The sequence below is a fragment of the Bos mutus genome, chromosome 3, assembly GCF_027580195.1.
Source record: "Bos mutus isolate GX-2022 chromosome 3, NWIPB_WYAK_1.1, whole genome shotgun sequence".
Taxonomy (NCBI): domain Eukaryota; kingdom Metazoa; phylum Chordata; class Mammalia; order Artiodactyla; family Bovidae; genus Bos; species Bos mutus.
Genome location: NC_091619.1, coordinates 57,885,047 through 57,905,273, shown reverse-complemented (window position 1 = coordinate 57,905,273; position 20,227 = coordinate 57,885,047). Strand labels below are relative to the sequence as shown.

The 20,227-nt window shown below is 38.5% G+C and overlaps 1 protein-coding gene across 1 annotated transcript in view; it reads left to right on the top strand.

The window, feature by feature from the left end:
- Window positions 1–1,721: 1,721 nt before the first annotated feature.
- The window catches only part of PRKACB (protein kinase cAMP-activated catalytic subunit beta), a 144,755-nt gene continuing 126,249 nt past the window's right edge, over window positions 1,722–20,227 (top strand). Inside the window, exon 1 of the mRNA XM_070367779.1 lies at window positions 1,722–2,022. Coding sequence (XP_070223880.1) covers window positions 1,977–2,022 — 46 coding nt within the window. The 5' untranslated portion in view covers window positions 1,722–1,976. The remainder of the gene's footprint in view (window positions 2,023–20,227) is intronic.

The following is a 20,227-nucleotide window of genomic DNA, read 5'->3' as shown; positions in this document are numbered from 1 at the left end:
AACACACTTCTAATGCTATTTACTGAACTTGCTGTGTGGGTACGGTGAAATATCACACCCACAACACAAAACTAAATGTGACTGGAAGGATATGACATTGTTGCAACATTGTTGCATGCTGACACAAACCTTACACCTAGTCCAAATCCTCCTCTACAATTTTTATATTACTTGGATTTAGTGGAAACCCAGAAAATGATATAATGAATTTCCCCCCCAAAATAAACTCATTATGCATGCATCTTTTCAAGTCAAGGGGATTTAAATGGAGAGAAAGCAACTTACCATAACATCCACATAACACTATGGATAAAAAGTCATACTTTGGAGCCCCATTACAGAGGTTCAAATCCTGCTTCCACAATATACTAGCTGTGTAATCTAGGGCAAACTGCTTAACATCTCTGTGCATTAGTTTGTTCATAAGTGAAATCATGATAGTAAAACTCCATCTCATAGAGTTCTTGAGGATCCAATAAGTTGCTATCTGCATGGTAGTACTTGGAATACAGTACATGATATAAACCTTTGATAAATTAACAGAATTAATTATAAGAAATAGTGGGAAGAACTTACTGAGAAATTTCTACAGTTACCACTCTGCTTTTGTCAGTAATGAAAGCTATTTTTTAAAAATCTGAGAGATTTCCAATGCTGACTTTGAAATCTACAAGTATCCACTAAATATCTTCTGTGCCTAGTGTCTTGGGGACCCAAAATAAATTTATGTAGTTTCTGTGCCTCCTGAAGTTATTCTACACTAAATTTAGAATAAGGACTTGCCTGGTGGTAGAATAAATGCACACAGCGCAAAGTTCAAAGAAATATGCAACAGAAAACACTGGAGTGCCACATATATTACTTGGTTTCAGTTCTGTTTACTATTCACAATTCAAGTGCTCTAAGATGTATACTAAGTAAAACGCCACTACCAATTGGGAATGCATTTATTTTGACATCTACGCAGTTGCTAAATACAATGACTCACATCAACAGACATTCTCCAGAAACAGCAATACTTCCCGTTCTTTCCGCTTGGGGTATCTGACAAAACCTGAGAGCAATCCCGCAAAACCACAGCGGATGAAAGTTGCACGGGAAACATCAAAGGGATAGTGACCGACGATCTAAGAACCGGGAGGAAAACGTGGTGGGCTCGGCGAATACCTGGATCTGGGACGCAAAGAGAGGCTCCGAACCACGATCGGAATTAGGGACGAGGTTGTTCCCATGGCTTGATACTGATCAGTCCGCAAAGCCCGGAGGCGAGAACCAAGGGGTTCCCCTCCTGTGCCCTGTCCTCCCAGACCGTGCGATCCTCTCGGACCGGTGGGGCTGTGGGGCCACGGAAGCTTCTGAGCGAGGAGCCGCCGCGATGCGGGGCACAAAGAATGCAACGCAAACCGCTTTAAGGCCTCCCGCGGCCCCGCTCCAGGGCATGACCAACGCCATCTAAGAGACGACAGGTTCCTGAAAGCTAACGGTCCCCACGCCGCCTCCCATATCTCTGGGATGGACATCCGAGAGTAAGCCCGGGCCACCACACGCCAGCCCCGTGGGCCGCTGAGGTGCCAGGCCGGGTTACCCGGACCGAGGATCCCCTCAGCCCGCCGCCCGCGTCCCGGGCCGGCACGTCACTTCCGGCGCGCGCGCCCGCTGGCGAAGAGGGACAGGGTCCCGGGCCCGGGTGCGCGACTGCCCGGGGGCGCGCAGGGGGGGCGGGGCGGGGGAAGGGGGAGTGTCTGCCCGCCGCCGCCGCCGCCGCCACCGCCGCCGCCGCCGGGGCTGAGTTAGCTGAAGCCTTGGCTTCAGAACCTGCCTAGTCTTCCCTCCCGCATTCTGGGCGCCAGCCCCAGGAGCACTGAGTGCTGTGACCGGTGTAGAAGCGGGAGCTGCCGTAGCCTGTGGAGCGGCGGGGACGGTGCCAGCCCCGCTTCCCTTCCCTTCCCTCACCCCTTCCTCCCATCGCCCCAGTCATGGGGAACGCGGCGACCGCCAAGAAAGGCAGCGAGGTGGAGAGCGGTGAGTCAAGGGCCGGGTCTGGGGGCTCGCTGGGCGGGCTGGCGCGGGGTCGGAGCCGGGAGGCCGCAGGCATGGTCCAGGCCTCAGCGGCCGCCGGGAACCACTCAAGGGGGCCCTAGGGACCAGCTGCCTTCCTCCCCCACTCCCTCCCCCCAGCTCCGGCGAGAGAGCTGAGCGTCGAGGGCCGGATGGAGAGGGCGAGGGAGGAGAGAGGTCCCCGTGACTCCCTTTTACACTAGAGCGGGGGGACTCCCAAGATTAGACACTTCCCCAAATATGGTCGGGATAAAGAAGTCTCGTTGACCATCCCAAGCCGTCTCTCCCTCCCCGCCCCCCGACCCCGTCCCCCGCTTTGGGAGCCACAGGTAGTGTTGTCTCTCTTCCCTCCATCACTTGGGTCTAACCCAATTTTATCATCAGGTGAGGGACTGCTGCTCTGGTTCTCCGCAGGTGAGGTTAATCCTAAATGGGTAACTGTTTTAGAGATCCTCCATCTCTTCAGGTTAGGAGCTGAAAATATATTAAGAGTGAGCAGCAACTTTTCCCATTAGAGAAAAAAAGCAGGACAGATTTGCCTTCTCTTAAGACATTAAAAAATTTGCTACAATGTCTAAAACTTAAAGGTTACTCCGAGTTGAAGTGCTTCCAGAATACCGTGGATTTCTTCTGAGAGCTGCAAGTGCAGGCACTCTGCACTTTACTGTATGGCCATATGGTTTTGTTTATTTATCTGTGAGTCTGTCTATTAGTCAATCAGTAAATCTGGATGGTTTTTGCCTTTGCCCAGTACAACTCAGATCTTATAGTTCAGAATGAACAGATAACATTTGTTTTGTCACTAGGAGTAAATGACATGTAAGCCCTTGAGGCAATGCCAGATGAATAGGAGATACCTGATGATTTATTCCAATTTGTGTAAACAGTATCTTTTAATGTTTCTGTGTTTGTAACGTGTTTTAAGTTAATTTCATAATTTAGTCTTCCTCCCACCCCAAATCAGGGCTTCTCTTATGGCTCAGCTGGTAAAGAATCCGCCTGCAATGCGGGAGACCTGGGTTCGATCCCTGGGTTGGGAAGATCCCCTGGAGAAGGGAAAGGCTACCCAGTATTCTGGCCTGTAGAATTCCATGGACAGTAAAGTCCATGGTGTTGCAGAGTCAGACACAACTGATAGACTTTGACTTCACTTCACTTCCCCCATATCAGTAAAGCAGGATCAATTTGGAAAGATCTAGTCATTCATTTTGTTTAATATGAATAGTTAGGTCAAATTATGTGGTTTGTGTTTCACCAATAAGATCTTGGTGTTAATTTTCAGGAGCTCCAGAAAAGTTGAATGTCTTCAATACGTGAGATGGACATTTTTTAAAAAATAATGTAGAGGTGGAACTTCAGTGGTCTTTTTTCTTATAATTGCACAAATGTAACTGTATAGAAAGTATTAAAAATGAGGGAAGTGTAAAGAATTGTTTCTGCCTTTTGTCATTTTCCTAATTTGAAGTTCTATTAACATAAAGATAAAATATGTATTAATGTATTACAAAATGTGCTTGGTAATTGAATCGTATCAGTGATTTTTTTATTAACAAGTACTGGCCTGTACAATGTTTATATTTTTAATGGTGATAGTAGACTCTTTTGTGATCTATATATTTCCATTATTAAGGTTATCAAACAATTTCTCCCCTAGACATTTGAAGCTCCTAGCTATGAGATAATCTTAGAATATTTACTGGAAACAGAATGGAAACTTTAAAAATGTTTGAGTAAATTCTTTCATAAGCTTTAACTGTTAGTGACAGCCTAGTTCTTAAGTATGTTAGCCAGCTTTTTATAGAAGTTTATTTATGGAAACTGAAGGTCATTATAGTAGTTTGAATACATATTCTGAAGTGATAAGAGAAAATAACTGTCTCACTGGACAATCATTTGAAATGTCACATGTTGATTAGTTTGTAATTTGATTTGGAGCAATGTTATCAGGTACATGTTGCTGCTGGTCTACCATGGTGAACAAAGACATTTTAATCTATGTATCTTAATATTTAATGAAAGAATAACTTATACCATTATATAGCTAACTGATTTGTATAGTTTTTAAAAATTACGTTTGAAAATATATGGCTTTCAAAATTTGAATATTTAAACTTCAATATATGCCTTTCAGACTTTGAATGTAGTTATTTAAACCTGGCATGCTGTCATCCATGGGCCAAAGGGTAGGACACAACTGAGCAACTGAGTTGAATTTAAACTTCAACCAACACATAAAAGTGTAAGCTTTTAGAAATGTAAGTGGTCCTAGAGATCAACCTATGTAATCATTCCTTTTCAAAGCCAGAGAACTTGACCTTTGAAGAAGCAGGAGCTGAGATCATACTGTTAGTGATATCAGAGTAAGGAATTGAATCTGGTCCCCTGATCCATTCTGCATCACTAACTAATCAAGTAACACAAATATTTTCAAAGTGTCTACCAAGTGTATTAGTTTCATATGGAGACCCTGTAAGTAAAAGCTCAAGAAGTTTTACTATCTAATGTGAAAGAGAAAATATACATATAAAAGTTAACTGAAAAGCAAAATATGACAAATGCTAACATTATGGAATATGAGATTAAAACTCTGAAAACTACCAATAGGAAAGTGTTTGATTTGAAATGATTTAAAAATATCAGATCAGTTAGGATTTGAGGTTTGACTCATGCCTCATACAGGTGACTCTGGACCTTAGTTCTAAAAATATTCCAGAACAATAAAGTTGGGCATAAAAATATTTGAGAAGGGTCTTAGTTAGCTTGGACCATCTGGTGCTTATGTTATACTGTATTGAAATCTGTACTCCAATGCTTACTGTACTGCGCTCAGTCATGTCCAACTCTTTGTGACCCCATGGGCTGTAGGCCACCAGACTCCTCTGTCCATGGAATTTTCCAGGCAAGAATATTGGAGTGGGTTGCTATTTCCTTCTCCAGGCGATCTTCTCGACCCGGGGATTGAATGCATGTCTCTTTTGCGTCTTCCCCATTAGCAGGTGGATCCTTTACCACTGTGCCACCTGGGAAGCCCAACATTAAGTTGGGTACCTATTCTACTGTGGTAAACTGGGAAATTGTATTGAGATGTCTTAAAACTTAATGAAAGAGCAACTCTTACTTTTACATACCTGCTTGTTTTGTGTATTTAAAAAAAAGTTATTCTCATAAATATCAGTCAGTTCAGTTGCTCAGTTGTGTCCTGCTCTTTGTGACCGCATGGACTGTAGCACGCCAGGCTTCCCTGTCCATCACCAACTCCTGGAGCTTGGTCAAACACATGTCCATCGAATCGGTGATGCCATCCAACTGTTTCATCCTGTCATCCCCTTCTCCTAAATATAGTAAATAAATATAGGAGTCTTCTCATAAATATAGGGGTCTCAAAATTTGAATGTAGTTATTTAAACGTCAGCTAATAGGCAGAAGTATAAATTTTAGAAAAATAAGTGAACATATAAAATTCTCTGAGAAATTTTAAACTTGTCATTCAAAATTGTTTCACTTATCCTGTCTTTCACTTTATTCACAGTCCCCAACATAAAAATCATGTCACCTATTTTGACCTGAAAGTTTTTTTTAATTTCATGAAAAAAAAAGAAAAGCCACACACACACAGTGGATTTCCGTTCCCCTCGCATGTTGCCTGTGGGCTTTATGTGTAACACTGTCAGAACCATGGTGCTGAGGCCTGTGGTTACAGTGTTGGTAGAGGTTTGGATGCACATTCTTCTGTGACTGCAAGTGCTAGAGCCACTAGTGTTCATACAATGATTTTTATTTTTATGTTTTCCAGAGTGTTTCTCTGTCTTAAGAACTTTTGAAGATGAAGCTAAAGAAAGTCACCCACTAGTAGACTAGGTTCAACCAAAATGTAGGTTTCATAAAAACCAGCATTTTTTAAGGGTTTACTATGTGCCAGATTCTTTCAAGTTTGCATGCATGATTTTCTTAATCTTTTCAGCTATATAACATAGTTCAGTTATTCTCCATTTTATATTATAGATGAGAAAAAGGAGGCTCAGAGAGCCTAAATGACTTGCCTAAGGTTGCACAGCTCGTTCAGTGAAAGGGTAACATTTGAACTAGGCAGGTTAACCTTAGAACCTGAAATCCTAACCACTGTGCAAACATCCTCTGTATGTAACAGAAAAGCTTATTCTCAGACACACAGAATAGCTTAGACTTCACTTTAATCAGTATTATTATAGGAAATTTTGGTTGTTTTCAATAGTGACTATTTGGATATAATAGATATCTTAAATGAAAGTTATTTTTTTTTCCTTGTGCTGTCTTCTAGATTCAATTTCTATAAAATGAGGATGAAGGATTAAATTACCTTGAAAGTCTTTTCAGATTTAATATGGTATAATTTCAGAGTAAGCCATAGAAAATTGATTTTATATACTTAAACCTTCATTAATATTTGTATTTAATTTTTTCTTCTCATTCATATATGTATAGTTTCCCTTTCTGTGAAATAGCCAATTGAAAAATTACTTTTTGAACTTGTACTGCCATTTGAAAAGTATTTGGAAATTTGCATTTTATACCATGGTTTGCATGGTTTGGCACTATCCGATCAGACTTTCTGCTGTGATAGAAATGTTCCTATCTATATTGTCTTCTGTGGTTGCCACTAACTGCCTGCAGCTATTGAGCACTTGAAATGTAACCAGGGCAACTGAGAAACTGAATTTTTAACTTACATGCGGCAGTTAGTGTTTGATATATTGGACAGCACAGGTTTAGAGCATAGCAGAGTTTAGAGCATGGTGATGGTGGTGATTTAGTCGCTAAGTCGTGTCCGACTCTTGCGACCCCATGGACTGTAGCCTGCCAGGCTCCTCTATCTATGGGATTCTCCAGGCAAGAATACTGGAATAGGTTGCCCTTTCCTTCTCAAGTTTAGAGCATAGCATGTAATAAAAACACCAACCTATCTTTCCATCATCTTTGTAATTTGTAGATCCTCACAAGTGTTCATATATGAACAAAATGCTATATTTATATTTTCTCATACTAGACATTAACTTATTTCTTCAGTTTTTCCTCTAAATAAGCTTTTACAAACCTAGTGAACTAGTAATTTGTATATAATCTGTAGAGTTAGGTACAAAGTTAATTTCCTTATTGGACTCTACTAGAAGTAGAATTTTTTAGTTTTTAATACTGGAACTCAGTGAATATATTTCAATGAAAATTTTTATAGCTTTGAATAAGAACAAATTTAGTGATCTCATATCTTATTCATGTCTTTAAACTTTCAGTTAGTTTTTAAAGGAAAATTGGTAACGTTCCATTTTGATAGATTCGCAGAATTTTGAAATAATCTTCATTAGTTTAAAAAATAAAATCAAAACAAACAGCCACACTATTTGGATGTTAAATACATTTTATTAATATCACATTCAGTTCCATGATTCTGTAATTCAATTTTGTGCAGATTATTTACTGTATAAAGTTACCTCCTGTTCATGAGTCATTTTTCCCATTCTCCTGGTCAGTGTCCTGCACTTAGGATATTGTTGCTTTTCATTGCCAGCAACAGGATAATTAGAGCCATGAAAGCTAGTTTAGAAAAGTAAGCCATGGCTGAGTGGCAGAAGCAGCACATGAAAAGATCCTAAGTAAGTCAGCATATAGCTATTAAGATTCTTTCAGATAGTGTATGCTAAGTTACTTCGGTCATGTCCCACTATTTGCGACCCCATGGGCTGTAGCCTGCCAGGCTCCTCTGACCATGGGATTCTCCAGGCAAGAATACTGGAATGGGTTGCCATGCCCTCCTCCAGGGGTTGGAAAGGGATCGAACCTGCGTCTTTTACCTCTCGTGCATTGGCAGGTGGGTTCTTTCCCACTAGCCCCAGCTGGGAAGCCCAGATAGTCAGGAGTTGACCATAATCATTCTCATATTCCATTAAATTAATAAAATAAGTAATTAGTATAGTTTATAAAATTGTCTGTATACTTATGTGATAATAAATGCTAGTACACATATATGTCCAAATTTCCTCAAAGGAATAAATCATAGGTTTTTAGTGGGGAAAGAAGAAAACTACGTTAAATAGAAAAATGTGGAATTTATGGGAGGTAAATATACCTAGGTGAGTACCATATAATATTGAGTATTTTTCTTAATTTAAAAAATATTCCTTCAAGAGTATCTTCTATTGTTCTTTTCTTTGTTCATTCAGTCATGCTTTCATTTATTCATTCTAATATATTGAGTGCCTAAAACGTGACAGACTTTATGCAAGTCTGTGGGAATAAAGATTGAATAGGACCCAGTACCTGCTCCAGAATGCCCGTATTTCAGAAGAGGGAGACAGACATGTCAACAACTTAATTAAAACAAAAAACAAAAAACAACTGTTAAAAATGGCTTCTTGAGTTCACTGGGGGAACCAGTAGAAAGTATAGTCATTTCCACTGAGGTGGGTGGGGAATGAAGTCCAAAAAGGACTTTAAAGAAGAGGTGAGCCCTGGGTTGAGCATTGAAAACGATAAGTGTTCAACAGTAGAATTACAGGAAGAAGTGTGTTCTGAGAAGACGGAACACACAGAGTGAGCAAAGATCTAGAGGGTTGAAACAGCATGACATATTCTAGGAAGAAAGTAAGTTGTTCATTATGACTAAAAAGGACAGGGTTGGTGGTAGGGAAGAGGGGAGATTGTACGATGCAAGATTAGACTCAAGAAATGGACAGAGACCATAAAATGCAGAGTTTGAATTTCATCCTATGGGATAAAACTATCAAAGCTACTGTGGACTCTGAAATAAGAGAAAGATATGATAAAATTTGGATTTTAGAGAGATTATTTAGATGGTGATGTGAAAATGGCATATGGAACAAGTGAAGTGGAGGCAGGAAATCTATTAGAAGACTCTCTCTCTCAAGTGAGGGACTTTGAGGGTCTGGATCAAGATGGTAAAGGTAGGGTACAGGAAGGACCTAAAATGTAAGAAATTTGGAAACTAAAAATGAGCAGACTATGCTTTACTGATTGCATTTGGGAAATGAAGTAAAGGAGGGATTGGGAGTAACTCCCAAGTTTTTAGCTTCTTTGCCTTGGTGGGTGGGTTGTGATGCCAGTAATGGAGTCAGGAAATAAATATAAGGGAAGAAACAGATTTGGGGGGGGGGGCATGTTGAACCTAGGGTGCCTATGGAATTTCTGAGAAATGATATCTGATTGGTTATTTCATATATGGATTGTCTATAATTCTCTCAACCGTGGGGGAAAAATGACCTTGGATGATCGGATGCTCTTTTCTGATCATCTCAGGGGATCGAGCATCTCAGTTTGCTCCCCTTCTAAGGCCAGCTGTTTAGAATCTATAGAACTGTGTATGACATCTGATGTAACTTCTATAAATTAAGAACTGTAGAAACCAAAAGTTTAGCTTTTTTTGAAAAAAGTAAAAGCCAGAGCACTGATGAGAACAGTGTAAGTTTTAAAGAAACAAAATTAAAGTCAGATAAAATGTGTTACTTTCATAATTAAAGTATGCATCCTGTAAGCTATTGAACTTTGTAGAGTCATGTGGAGTAGCAGAAAAACATGTAAACTATTGTACCAACATATATTGTACTAAGTATCAATATTCTTCTCCCAGAGATCTTTAAAATAGATATTGAAAAGTTAAAGTGTGATTTAATAGTAAGAGTGTGAACTCAGAATAAGAAAAATCTAAATTCTATCTTCTGATTCTTTCCATTAGTTCACTTTAGATAAGTGTTTTAATACCTCCAAGCTGTACTATAAAATTAAGAAGGACAAATTTGTTACAGAGGTTATGATCTTTTCTGGCCTTATAGTTCAGTGATTTCCATATATGTTTATTAAAAGAAAGAAGGTTTATTTTTAAAGTAGCAAGACTTGAGAATTAAAGACTATCACAAAATTATGTGGGTAGAGAATTGGCAAATGAGCCTCAGTGTAAGCAAATACACAGTAATATATTTAGGGGAAATTTTTTGATCTGTACTTAAAGAATTATAGTTTCTGAATTTTGGCCTGAGAAACAAATTTTGAATCACTGTATTGATCTTTGAAGATATTCTCATGTTCTACTGTAGGTAAAGAGACCATCTAAATATTGGTCATCAGGGGAGTAGATTCGAAACAAGACATAAAACATTCTAGTACAGCCACTATGGAGAACAGTGTGGAGATTCCTTAAAAAACTGGAAATAGAACTGCCTTATGATCCAGCAACCCCACTGCTGGGCATACATACTGAGGAAACCAGAAGGGAAAGAGACACGTGTACCCCAATGTTCATCGCAGCACTGTTTATAATAGCCAAGACATGGAAGCAACCTAGATGTCCATCAGCAGATGAATGGATAAGAAAGCTGTGGTACATATACACAATGGAGTATTACTCAGCCATTAAAAAGAATACATTTGAATCAGTTCTAATGAGGTGGATGAAACTGGAGCCTATTATACAGAGTGAAGTAAGCCAGAAGGAAAAACATAAATACAGTATACTAACGCATATATATGGAATTTAGAAAGATGGTAACAATAACCCGATTATGCGAGACAGCAAAAGAGACACTGATGTATAGAACAGTCTTATGGACTCTGTGGGAGAGGGAGAGGTGGGAAGATTTGGGAGAATGGCAATGAAACATGTAAAATATCATGTAGGAAACGAGTTGCCAGTCCAGGTTCGATGCATGATGCTGGATGCTTGGGGCTGGTGCACTGGGACGGCCCAGAGGGATGGTATGGGGAGGGAGGAGGGAGGAGGGTTCGGGATGGGGAACACATGTATACCTGTGGCAGATTCATTTTGATATTTGGCAAAACTAATACAATTATGTAAAGTTTAAAAATAAAATTGGAAGAATAAAAAAAAAAAAAAAATTCTATTCTTAGTGAAAAACCCTTAGGATGTTATGTGTAGTATTGATGTTTTGTGTATAGCAGAAGTGGAGAAAAGTTAAAATCAGGGACAGCTAATGGGAGCAAGAGAATCGAACATCTGTTGTTTAAGGATAAACTAAAAACAAACCTGGAACTCTTTATTCTGTAATAGGTCTACATGATTTAAGTATATAAACCAAATAGTATGGGTAGAGAAAATTGTTCAGATCAGATCAGTCGCTCAGTCGTGTCCGACTCTGTGCGACCCCATGAATCGCAGCACACCAGGCCTACCTGTCCATCACCAACTCCTGGAGTTCACTGAGACTCACGTCCATGGAGTCAGTGATGCCATCCAGCCATCTCATCTTCTGTCGTCCCCTTCTCCTCCTGCCCCCAATCCCTCCCAGCACCAGAGTCTTTTCCAATGAGTCAGCTCTTCGCATGAGGTGGCCAAAGTACTGGAGTTTCAGCTTCAGCATCATTCCCTCCAAAGAAATCCCAGGGCTGATCTCCTTGAGAATGGACTGGTTGGATCTCCTTGCAGTCCAAGGGACTCTCAAGAGTCTTCTCCAACACCACAGTTCAAAAGAAAAAAAAAGAAAAAAAGAGTAAAAAAAAAAAGCATCAATGTTTTCCAGCAATTTTTAGGTTACTAAAGATACTAGCTGAATTTATTAAAACAAATGCTTTTAAGCACAATCTTGTGTTTAAAGGTAAAAGCATTTGTTTTAATAAATTCAGCTAGTATCTTTAGTAACCTAAAAATTGCTGGAAAACATTGATGCTTTTTTTTTTTTTTACTCTTTTTTTCTTTTTTTTTGTAGATTTTGTAACCCTTTCAGTCCCTTACAGCTTCAAAAATGCTCATCAATAGTAACAAATAGACTTCTTTCTCGTTAATATTGAGGTTATACTGCTACTGCTAAGTCGATTCAGTCGTGTCGGACTCTGTGTGACCCCATAGACGAAAGCCCACCAGGTTCCCCCATCCCCAGGATTCTCCAGGCAAGAACACTGGAGTGGGTTGCCATTTCCTTCTCCAATGCAAGAAAGTGAAAAGTAAAATGAAGTCGCTCAGTCGTGTCCGACTCTTCACGACCCCATGGACTGCAGCCCACCAGGCTCCTCTGCCCATGGGATTTTCCAGGCTAGAGTACTGGAGTGGGGTGCCATCGCCTTCATAATGCAAGTAATAAATTATTTCCCCTGATTGAAGGTGTAACTTAAATTGCTTAAATAGAAATGGAGATATAGCTTAAATTTTTATATTTTAATGTATTATAATTTGTCTATTCATTTATATATATTTTTTATTTTGGAGGAGGGTCATGAAGGAGATAGAGAGTTGCCTGCTTGTTGCTCATAGTATAGTGAAAGCTTTAAATAAGCAAATCTACAAACACGAGAATTTTGTTGGAAGTACAGTATAGAGTATTTCCTGTGGTAATAATTTGGCTTTTCACTTTTTGATTATAATATAAATTAGATTCAGTAATGTTCTGTATCTTTGTGGATAGTTTTCTGAACCAAATTTGGGACTCCTTTAGAGAAATGAAATAATTGACAGTTCACAGTGAGGGCTGATTCTGTGGCACATTTGACATTAGGACTGCCTCACAAAATCCAATGTAAATTCCCTATCTTTAGCTGACTTGCTATTAAAAGGTATGAAGTCCCAGGCTTTATGGCCATTGTTTTAAGGTTGTATTCCCTGTTGCCTACTGTTCATATAATGTTAACTTTTCAGTGACTTAAAACTTTTGTTTTCTAGTAAAACAACTGTTGAATCTAAACCTGTAAGTCCTTGGGAAATCTGTAATATCTGTATTATCCATCTGGACCTTGACTCAAAAAATTAAAGATATTGTGTTGAGATCTCATTATTTTGGGGTCCTACTTAATAAAATAAGTATTCAATTTCTGTACCACTTATTCGAGTAGAAGACTATAGAGCATCAGCAGACCACTGTGGTATGTGAGCCACAAAGTTGAGAGAACATGTTTGTACAGATGTTACTTAGCTTCTTTTGTAAGAGTCAGTTCTGTTTATAATTTAGCTCCTCCTATTCTAGTTCAGCTTGCTAGATGTATCATGGATAGTAAGTAGTCAAGCTGGAATTTGAACCTAGGCAGTGTGGCTCTAGAGTCTGTGTTCTTAACCACCATGTCATATTAGCTACTTCATTAAAAATTTATAAATGCTTTAGTTAACTCTTTCATAATAATCTTACCAGTGCTAGAAAACTCAGTCCTATATTAGCAAGGGTTCTGCCAGAGAAACATTGTTCATAGGCTATATATTAAGAGCTATACTGCAAGTTGGGGGCTGGCTAGGCAAGTCTGAAATCCATGGGGTAGATTGTCAGGAAGAGCATGCTGGAACTCTCAGATATAGGCTGAAGCTGCAGTCCACAGGCTGACTTCAGGGAGGCTTCAGTTTTGCTCTTCCAAGACCTTTCAGTTGATTGAATCAGACCCACTCAGTTTATCTAGGATAATCTTCTTTATTTCAAGTGACCTGATTATGGACTTTTCATCACATCTACAAAATACCTTCACAGCAACACCTAGATTAGTATTTGATTATCTGAAGACTGTGCCCTAGCCAGATTTATCTCAGACATCTTTTTCTTTTTTAACCCTGAGCTGGAGGGTGGGGGAAGCTTTTCATTTTCCTAAGCCAGAAATGGAACTTTCTATTTTATTGTCAGTCTTCATTTATTTATTAATCACTCTTGGACCTCCTCAACATCAGCCCCCCCAGCCCCCTTGCTATTACCACAGCTAAAGATTTCAAATGTTTTGCTAGAGAAGGCATTTATATGAACCATGTTATCTTTAAAGTAGAATTTAAAAAAATAAACAGGAGTCTCAAAATAAAAGGCAGAGAAAGATTGAACCAGAAAACTGATAGTGAGATTAGTTACTATATTTGAGCATAAAATTTAGCACTTTTTACATGGCAAGGGAGTTACACAGTATAGAACCTCTTTTGAATTCACTGAAATTCTAACAGGAATTCAGTATTGAATTCTAACAGAAATTTAATCTATCTAAAAACAAGGAGCTTTGGTCTACATAATTCATAAGATAACTATTGTTTAATAAAAGAGAGAAATCTCTCTAGAATCCTAGATACAAGAAGGAGGGTTTCAGAAAGTTGCCTGCAGTTATTACTACTTTTGGGGGAGTAATTCTTATTTGGGGGTAATGATAATAGTGTAGTACTTATAATGTACCAGACAGTATCATAAGTGCTTTAATCCCATTTATTTTATCTGATCCACCTCACAGCCCAATGTGGTCTGTAATTTCATTAACACCATTTGCAGGTGAAGAAACTGAAGCAGTTAACTAATTTGCCCAATAGCATATAAACTGGGATTCAAATTCAAGTAGTCTTGGCTGCTCAGTCACTTCAGTTGTGTCTGACTCTTAATAATCCTATGTAGCCTGCCAGGTTCCTCTGTCTATGGGATTTTCCAGGCAAGAATATTGAAGTGGGTAGCTGTGCCCTCCTCCAGGGGATCTTCCTGACTCAGGGATTGAACCCATATCTCTTATGTCTCCTGCATTGGCAGGTGGGTTCTTTACTATTAGTGCCACTTGGGAAGCCCAAGTAGTCTTTAGAACCTGCAGTTTTAACCATTACCTAATCTGCCATCTATAGTATACATTGTACTTTTTTCATTTTTATGTCATGAATTTTCCCATACAGTCAGATGTCATTCTGTAGGGAATTTTTAATGTACAGTGTATTAAATTTATTAAAATAATAACATTTATAGAACTAATTTTTTAACTCTTCACTTCAATAGTAACCATTCTCCCTACTTCCAATAGCATTGATTAGTTTTGGTTACTTTATAAATGCAATCATACACTGGGTAATCTTTTGTGTCTGATTCATCCCTACTGTTGAGTATAGTTAGAAACTGTCCATTCTCTTGGCTGTATTGTATTCTATTGTTTGAGTATATCACAATTTACTCATTCTGTGTTGTTATATGTTAAGTTTCTATTTGAAGGCTATTATAATGGTGCTCCTCTAAACATTCTGGTACATGTATACAGGTGAACATATGTATGAATTTCTATTGAGTATATACATAGTTGTAGAATTCAGTTTTAATAGATATGGTTAATAGTCTTCTGAGGTTGTGGTGCCAATTTGCATTACTATCACCATTGTATGAGCCTTCTCATGTTGTACAATCTCAACAACTTTTGGGTTTTCTTTCCTTTTTTACTGTAGCAAAATACTTGTGTTCCATTGTATGATTATGTACTATCTTTTAAAAAAGGCAGCTCCTGTTGTTGGACATTTAAGTTGTTTTCATTCTTTTTTGAAAAGTGTTGAGATTAGTATTATTGTAGATTTATTTTTTAAGACTCCTGATACATGTTTTCTATGTACATAAATGTACAAAAACATGAGGGTTTGTTTCATTGAAATATAAGAATGTTACTGTAACTTTTAGATTTTTAGTTACTCAGTGTAAAATAGCATCTCATATTTTTCAGTTGATTTTATTGCCCGCAAAAGTTGAACTTTCTGTTTTTTAGTCATTTTTGTATTTTTAATGAGTAACCTGTGCTTATATTTCAGTTGAAATATTTGAGTGTCTTTATTACCATTATTAACCTTTTTCTGGCTCTGTGTTATAAACTTTTCCTATTTATCTTTCAGCTTTACAAAAATTTAAATTTTTATGTAATCAAAAGTATGTTTCACAGTTTTTATCTTTGGTATCATGCTTTAAAAGACCTACTCATATTTTCAACTATTCAATTCCACTCTCTTCTTCCACTTTATGTATGTATATGTGTACATATATACATGTACTCTATGTATATGTGTACATATATACATGTAATACATGTACATTACATTTGTACTGTAAATATATATATGTATATTCAAGTTTTATCATTTGAAAAATAATATGAAAATGTAAACTTTCTTCCTCTATGCTGTATTCTCTCGTTTTTATCAAATCTCCTTCAAAACCAAACTTCTTAATAGGCTGATTTCACAGTTTCTACTTTCTTTCCTTTTATACTTCAAATCCTAAGGTTGATCTCTATTCCTGCCTGCTTTGGTAAGTATCATCAGTAATCCTCTTTTTGACCTTTTTTCTTTAGTTTCTCTGTTCGTGGTGTTTCCCCAGTGAGTCATCCACTCAAGTTACTTCAGGTGCTGCCACTTCCTATTCCTATCTTTGTGCTAATAGATGTCTTTTTTCAGTTCTCCAGTCATGTTTAATTTTTACTTGGGTATGTTACCTGGGAAGCCAAGTTGAGGAAATTTTCTTTCCCCTAAATCTGTATCCCCTATTTTGGTGAAAATGGAGAAATAAGTCATGTAAGCCAGAAATCTGGGAGTCATTTTAGATTGTTTCATTGTCCTTTTCCCCTACCTCTCATTGGTAACTGAGTCTTGTCAGTAATTTGTCCTCTCATTTCTCCTTATAGTCCTCCTATCTTAGTTCAGTTATCATCCCTTTCCAGGATATCTAAAAATATTTGCTTCATCAGTCTCCTTACCTTTGGTTTTCTTGTGTGTATGTGTACGTTTGTGCTCAGTTGTGTCTGATTCTTTGTGACCCTATGTACTGAAGGCCGCCACACTACTCTGTCCGTGGAATTTCCAGGCAAGAATACTGGAATGAGTCACCATTTCCTCCTCCAGGGGATCTTCCTGACCCAGGGATCGAGCCCTCATCTTTTGTTGCATCTCCTGCATTGACAGGCGGATTCTTTACCACTGTGCCACCTGGGAAAACCTCAGTTTTCTTAGCTATCTCCCAAATCTGATCTGGTTGCTCCCTACTTAAATAATTTTTATTTTACTCCATTGAATGTACAATAGAATCTATTCTTAGCATGGCGTATAACGCCTGTCATAATTTGACCCTTGTATCTTGTTTGACTTCCTTCCTATCACTTCTTATAGCGCATTTTAAGATACAATAAGACATTGTTATTACTATGATTACCTTGGCATTGTTACTGACTTTAACACCCAAAGCTGTAGTATTCAGAAGCATGCCCCAAATGAAAGATGATTGTTTTGCTAGCTAATGTTTATTAATATATTACAAATAATTAGTTTGAGCAAAACAAATCAGTCTACTGTGGGAAAAATGTATTGGGTTAATTCAAAACTAAATCAAGATAATTTTGTCTGCTATTTCTTGCTTATCTATATTAATATCTCCCATTAGTATGGATTATTGAAAATTTATTGTGCCAAATTTCTTCTTCCATTTTCTGATTTTATATAAACCTCTCAAAAGAGAATTGTGCATGTCTCAGATGGTAAAGAATCTGCCTGCAATGAAGGAGACCTGGGTTTGATCCCTGAGTTGGAAACATCCCCCAGAGAAGGGAATGACAGCCCACTGCAGTATTCTTGCCTGGAGAATTCTGTGGACAGAGGAGCCTCTCAAAGGAATTAACGAAAGATATAAATAGTACCTATACATAATTACTGATTTCCTGACAATTAAAAATACCCTTTTTAAGCTATAATTTCTGAAATTCACCCTGATATTTTTCTTTTATAAGACCTTTACCCATACTGTTTCTTGTCTGAAAGTCTTTTTTTCTCTTTTCCTTTCACCTTATTAACACTTTATCACATCCTTCATATTTTATTTCAATTATTATGCTTTCAGGAAGATGTTCTCTGATCTCCCCATACTAGATTAAGGTCTCCTGTTATATATTTTCATGGAATCATGCCATTTTGTTTTAATAGTACAATTTTCCCCACTAAATTATAATGTCAGTTTTTGCTGTTGACTGAAATCTATCACATGGTGATATGCTCAGCGCATAGTAGAGACTCAGGAAATACTTGGTGAATAGAGGAATACAGTTTCTTGATAGACAGAAGAGGATAAACTGGCAGTGTTTTTTTCTGAGAGATGCTTGTTTTAAATATAGTCATAATAATCTTGATATATTTAAAAATTACTGTAAAAAATATCTACTGATCCTATAAAATGATATGCCAACTGTGCTTATAGTTTTTATTTTGTATATATTTCTAATATAAGATTGGAGAGATAGCCCTCAAAATACTTCTGCTGGGTGGTAGAGAAGACTAATTATGTTCCTTGAAATAATTATATCTTTGTACTTGAACCCGCCTGCAATGCAGGAGACCCTGGTTCGGTTCCTGGGTTGGGAAGGTCCCCTGCAGAAGGGAAAGGCCACTCACTCCAGTATTATGGCCTGGAGAATTCCATGGACTGTGTAATCCATGGTCGCAAAGAGTCGGACATGACTGAGCCACTTTCACTTTTACTTGAACTTCAGGCCTGGTTTACTTGTTATATTAGAAGCAATGTCTTAACAAGAAACTAATATTGCAAGTGAGTCTTGTGAGCTTGACTCAAAAACAGAAGATCAAACGGAGATTTATTTTGCAGAATTGAGAATATAGTGGTATAGCAATGAATATCCATTGATGGCATTGCCATCAGATTGGAGGTTGAGTATCTGTCTATTCATAATAGACAATATATTCAGTGCTTCTTGTTGTTGTTCAGTCGCAAAGCTGTGTCTGACTCTTTGCAGCCTCAGGAACTGTAACACACCAGGCTCCTCTGTCCTCCACTGTTACCTGGACTTTGCTCAGATTCATGTCTGTGATGCTATCTAACCATCTCATTCTCTGCTGTCCCCTTCTCCTTTTGCCTTCAGCCTTTCCTACCATAAGGGTCTTTTCCAGTGAGTCAGCTCTTTGTATCAGGTGGCCAAAGTGTTGGAGCTTCAGCAACAGTCCTTCCAATGAATATTCAGGATTGACTTCCTTTAGGATTAAGTGGTTTGATCTCCTTGCAGTCCAAGGGACTGTCAAGAATACTCTACAATACCAAAGTTTGAAAGCATCAGTTCTTCAGTGCTCATCCTTCTTCACATCTGTATATGACTACTGGAAAAACCATAGCTTTGAATATACAGACCTTTGTCAGCAAAGTGATGTCTCTGGTTTTTAATATGCTGTCTTAGGTTTGTCATAGCTTTCCTTTCAAGGAGCAAGAGTCTTTTAATTTCATGGCTGCAGCCACCACCCACAGGGATTTTGGAGCCCAAGAAAATAAAATCTGTCACTGCTTCCACTTTTTCTCCTTTTATTTTCCATGAAGTGATGGGGCTGGATACCATGAGCTTAGCTTTTTTTTTTGATGTTGAGTTTCAAGCCAGTGTTTTCACTCTCCTCTTTCACCCTCATCAAGAGGCTCTTTAGTTCCTCTGCATTTTCTGTCTTCAGAGTGGTATCTGCATATTTGTGGTTGTTAATGTTTCACCTGGCAATCTTGATTCTAACATGTGTTTCATCTAGCCTGGCATTTTGTATCCATATACCCTGCTTATAAGTTAAATAAGTAGGGCGACAATATACAGCCTTGCCAAACACCTTTCCCAGTTTTGAGCCTGTCAATTCTATGTCCGATTCTAACCGTTCCTTCTTGACCTGCATACAGGTTTCTCAGGAGACAAGTTAAAGTGGTCTGGTTTTCCCATCTCTTCAAGAATTTTCCATAGTTTGTTGTGATCCACACAGCCAAAGTCTCTAGCATAGTCAATGAAGTAGAAGTAGATATTTTTCTGACACTCCCTTGCTTTCTCCATGATCCAGCAAATGTTGGCAGTTTGATCTTTGGTCCCTCTGCCTCTTCGAAACCCAGCTGGTACATCTGAAAGTTCTCAGTTCATATACTGCTGAAGTCTAGCTTGAAGGACTTTAAATATAACCTTGCTAGCATGTCAGAGAAGGCAATGGCACCCCACTCCAGTACTCTTGCCTGGACAATCCCATGGGTGGAGGAGCCTGGTAGGCTGCAGTCCTTGGGGTCGCGAAGAGTCAGACACTACTGAGCGACTTCACTTTCACTTTTCACTTTCACTCATTGGAGAAGGAAATGGCAACCCACTCTAGTGTTCTTGACTGGAGAATCCCAGGGACAGGGGAGCCTGGTGGGCTGCCATCTATGGGTTCGCACAGAGTCGGACACGACTGAAATGACTTAGCAGTAGCAGTTGCTAGCATGTGAAATGAGCACAATTGTATAGTAGTTTGAATGTTCTTTGGCATTGACCTTCTTTGGGATTGGAATGAAAACTGGACCTTTTCCAGTTCTATGGCCACTGTTGAGTTTTCCAAATTTTCTGACATATTGAGTGCAGCACATCTTTTAGGATTTTAAATAGTTCAGCTGTAATTCCATCATTTTTGAGATTGTACGTAAATATTGCATTTTGGACCCTTTTG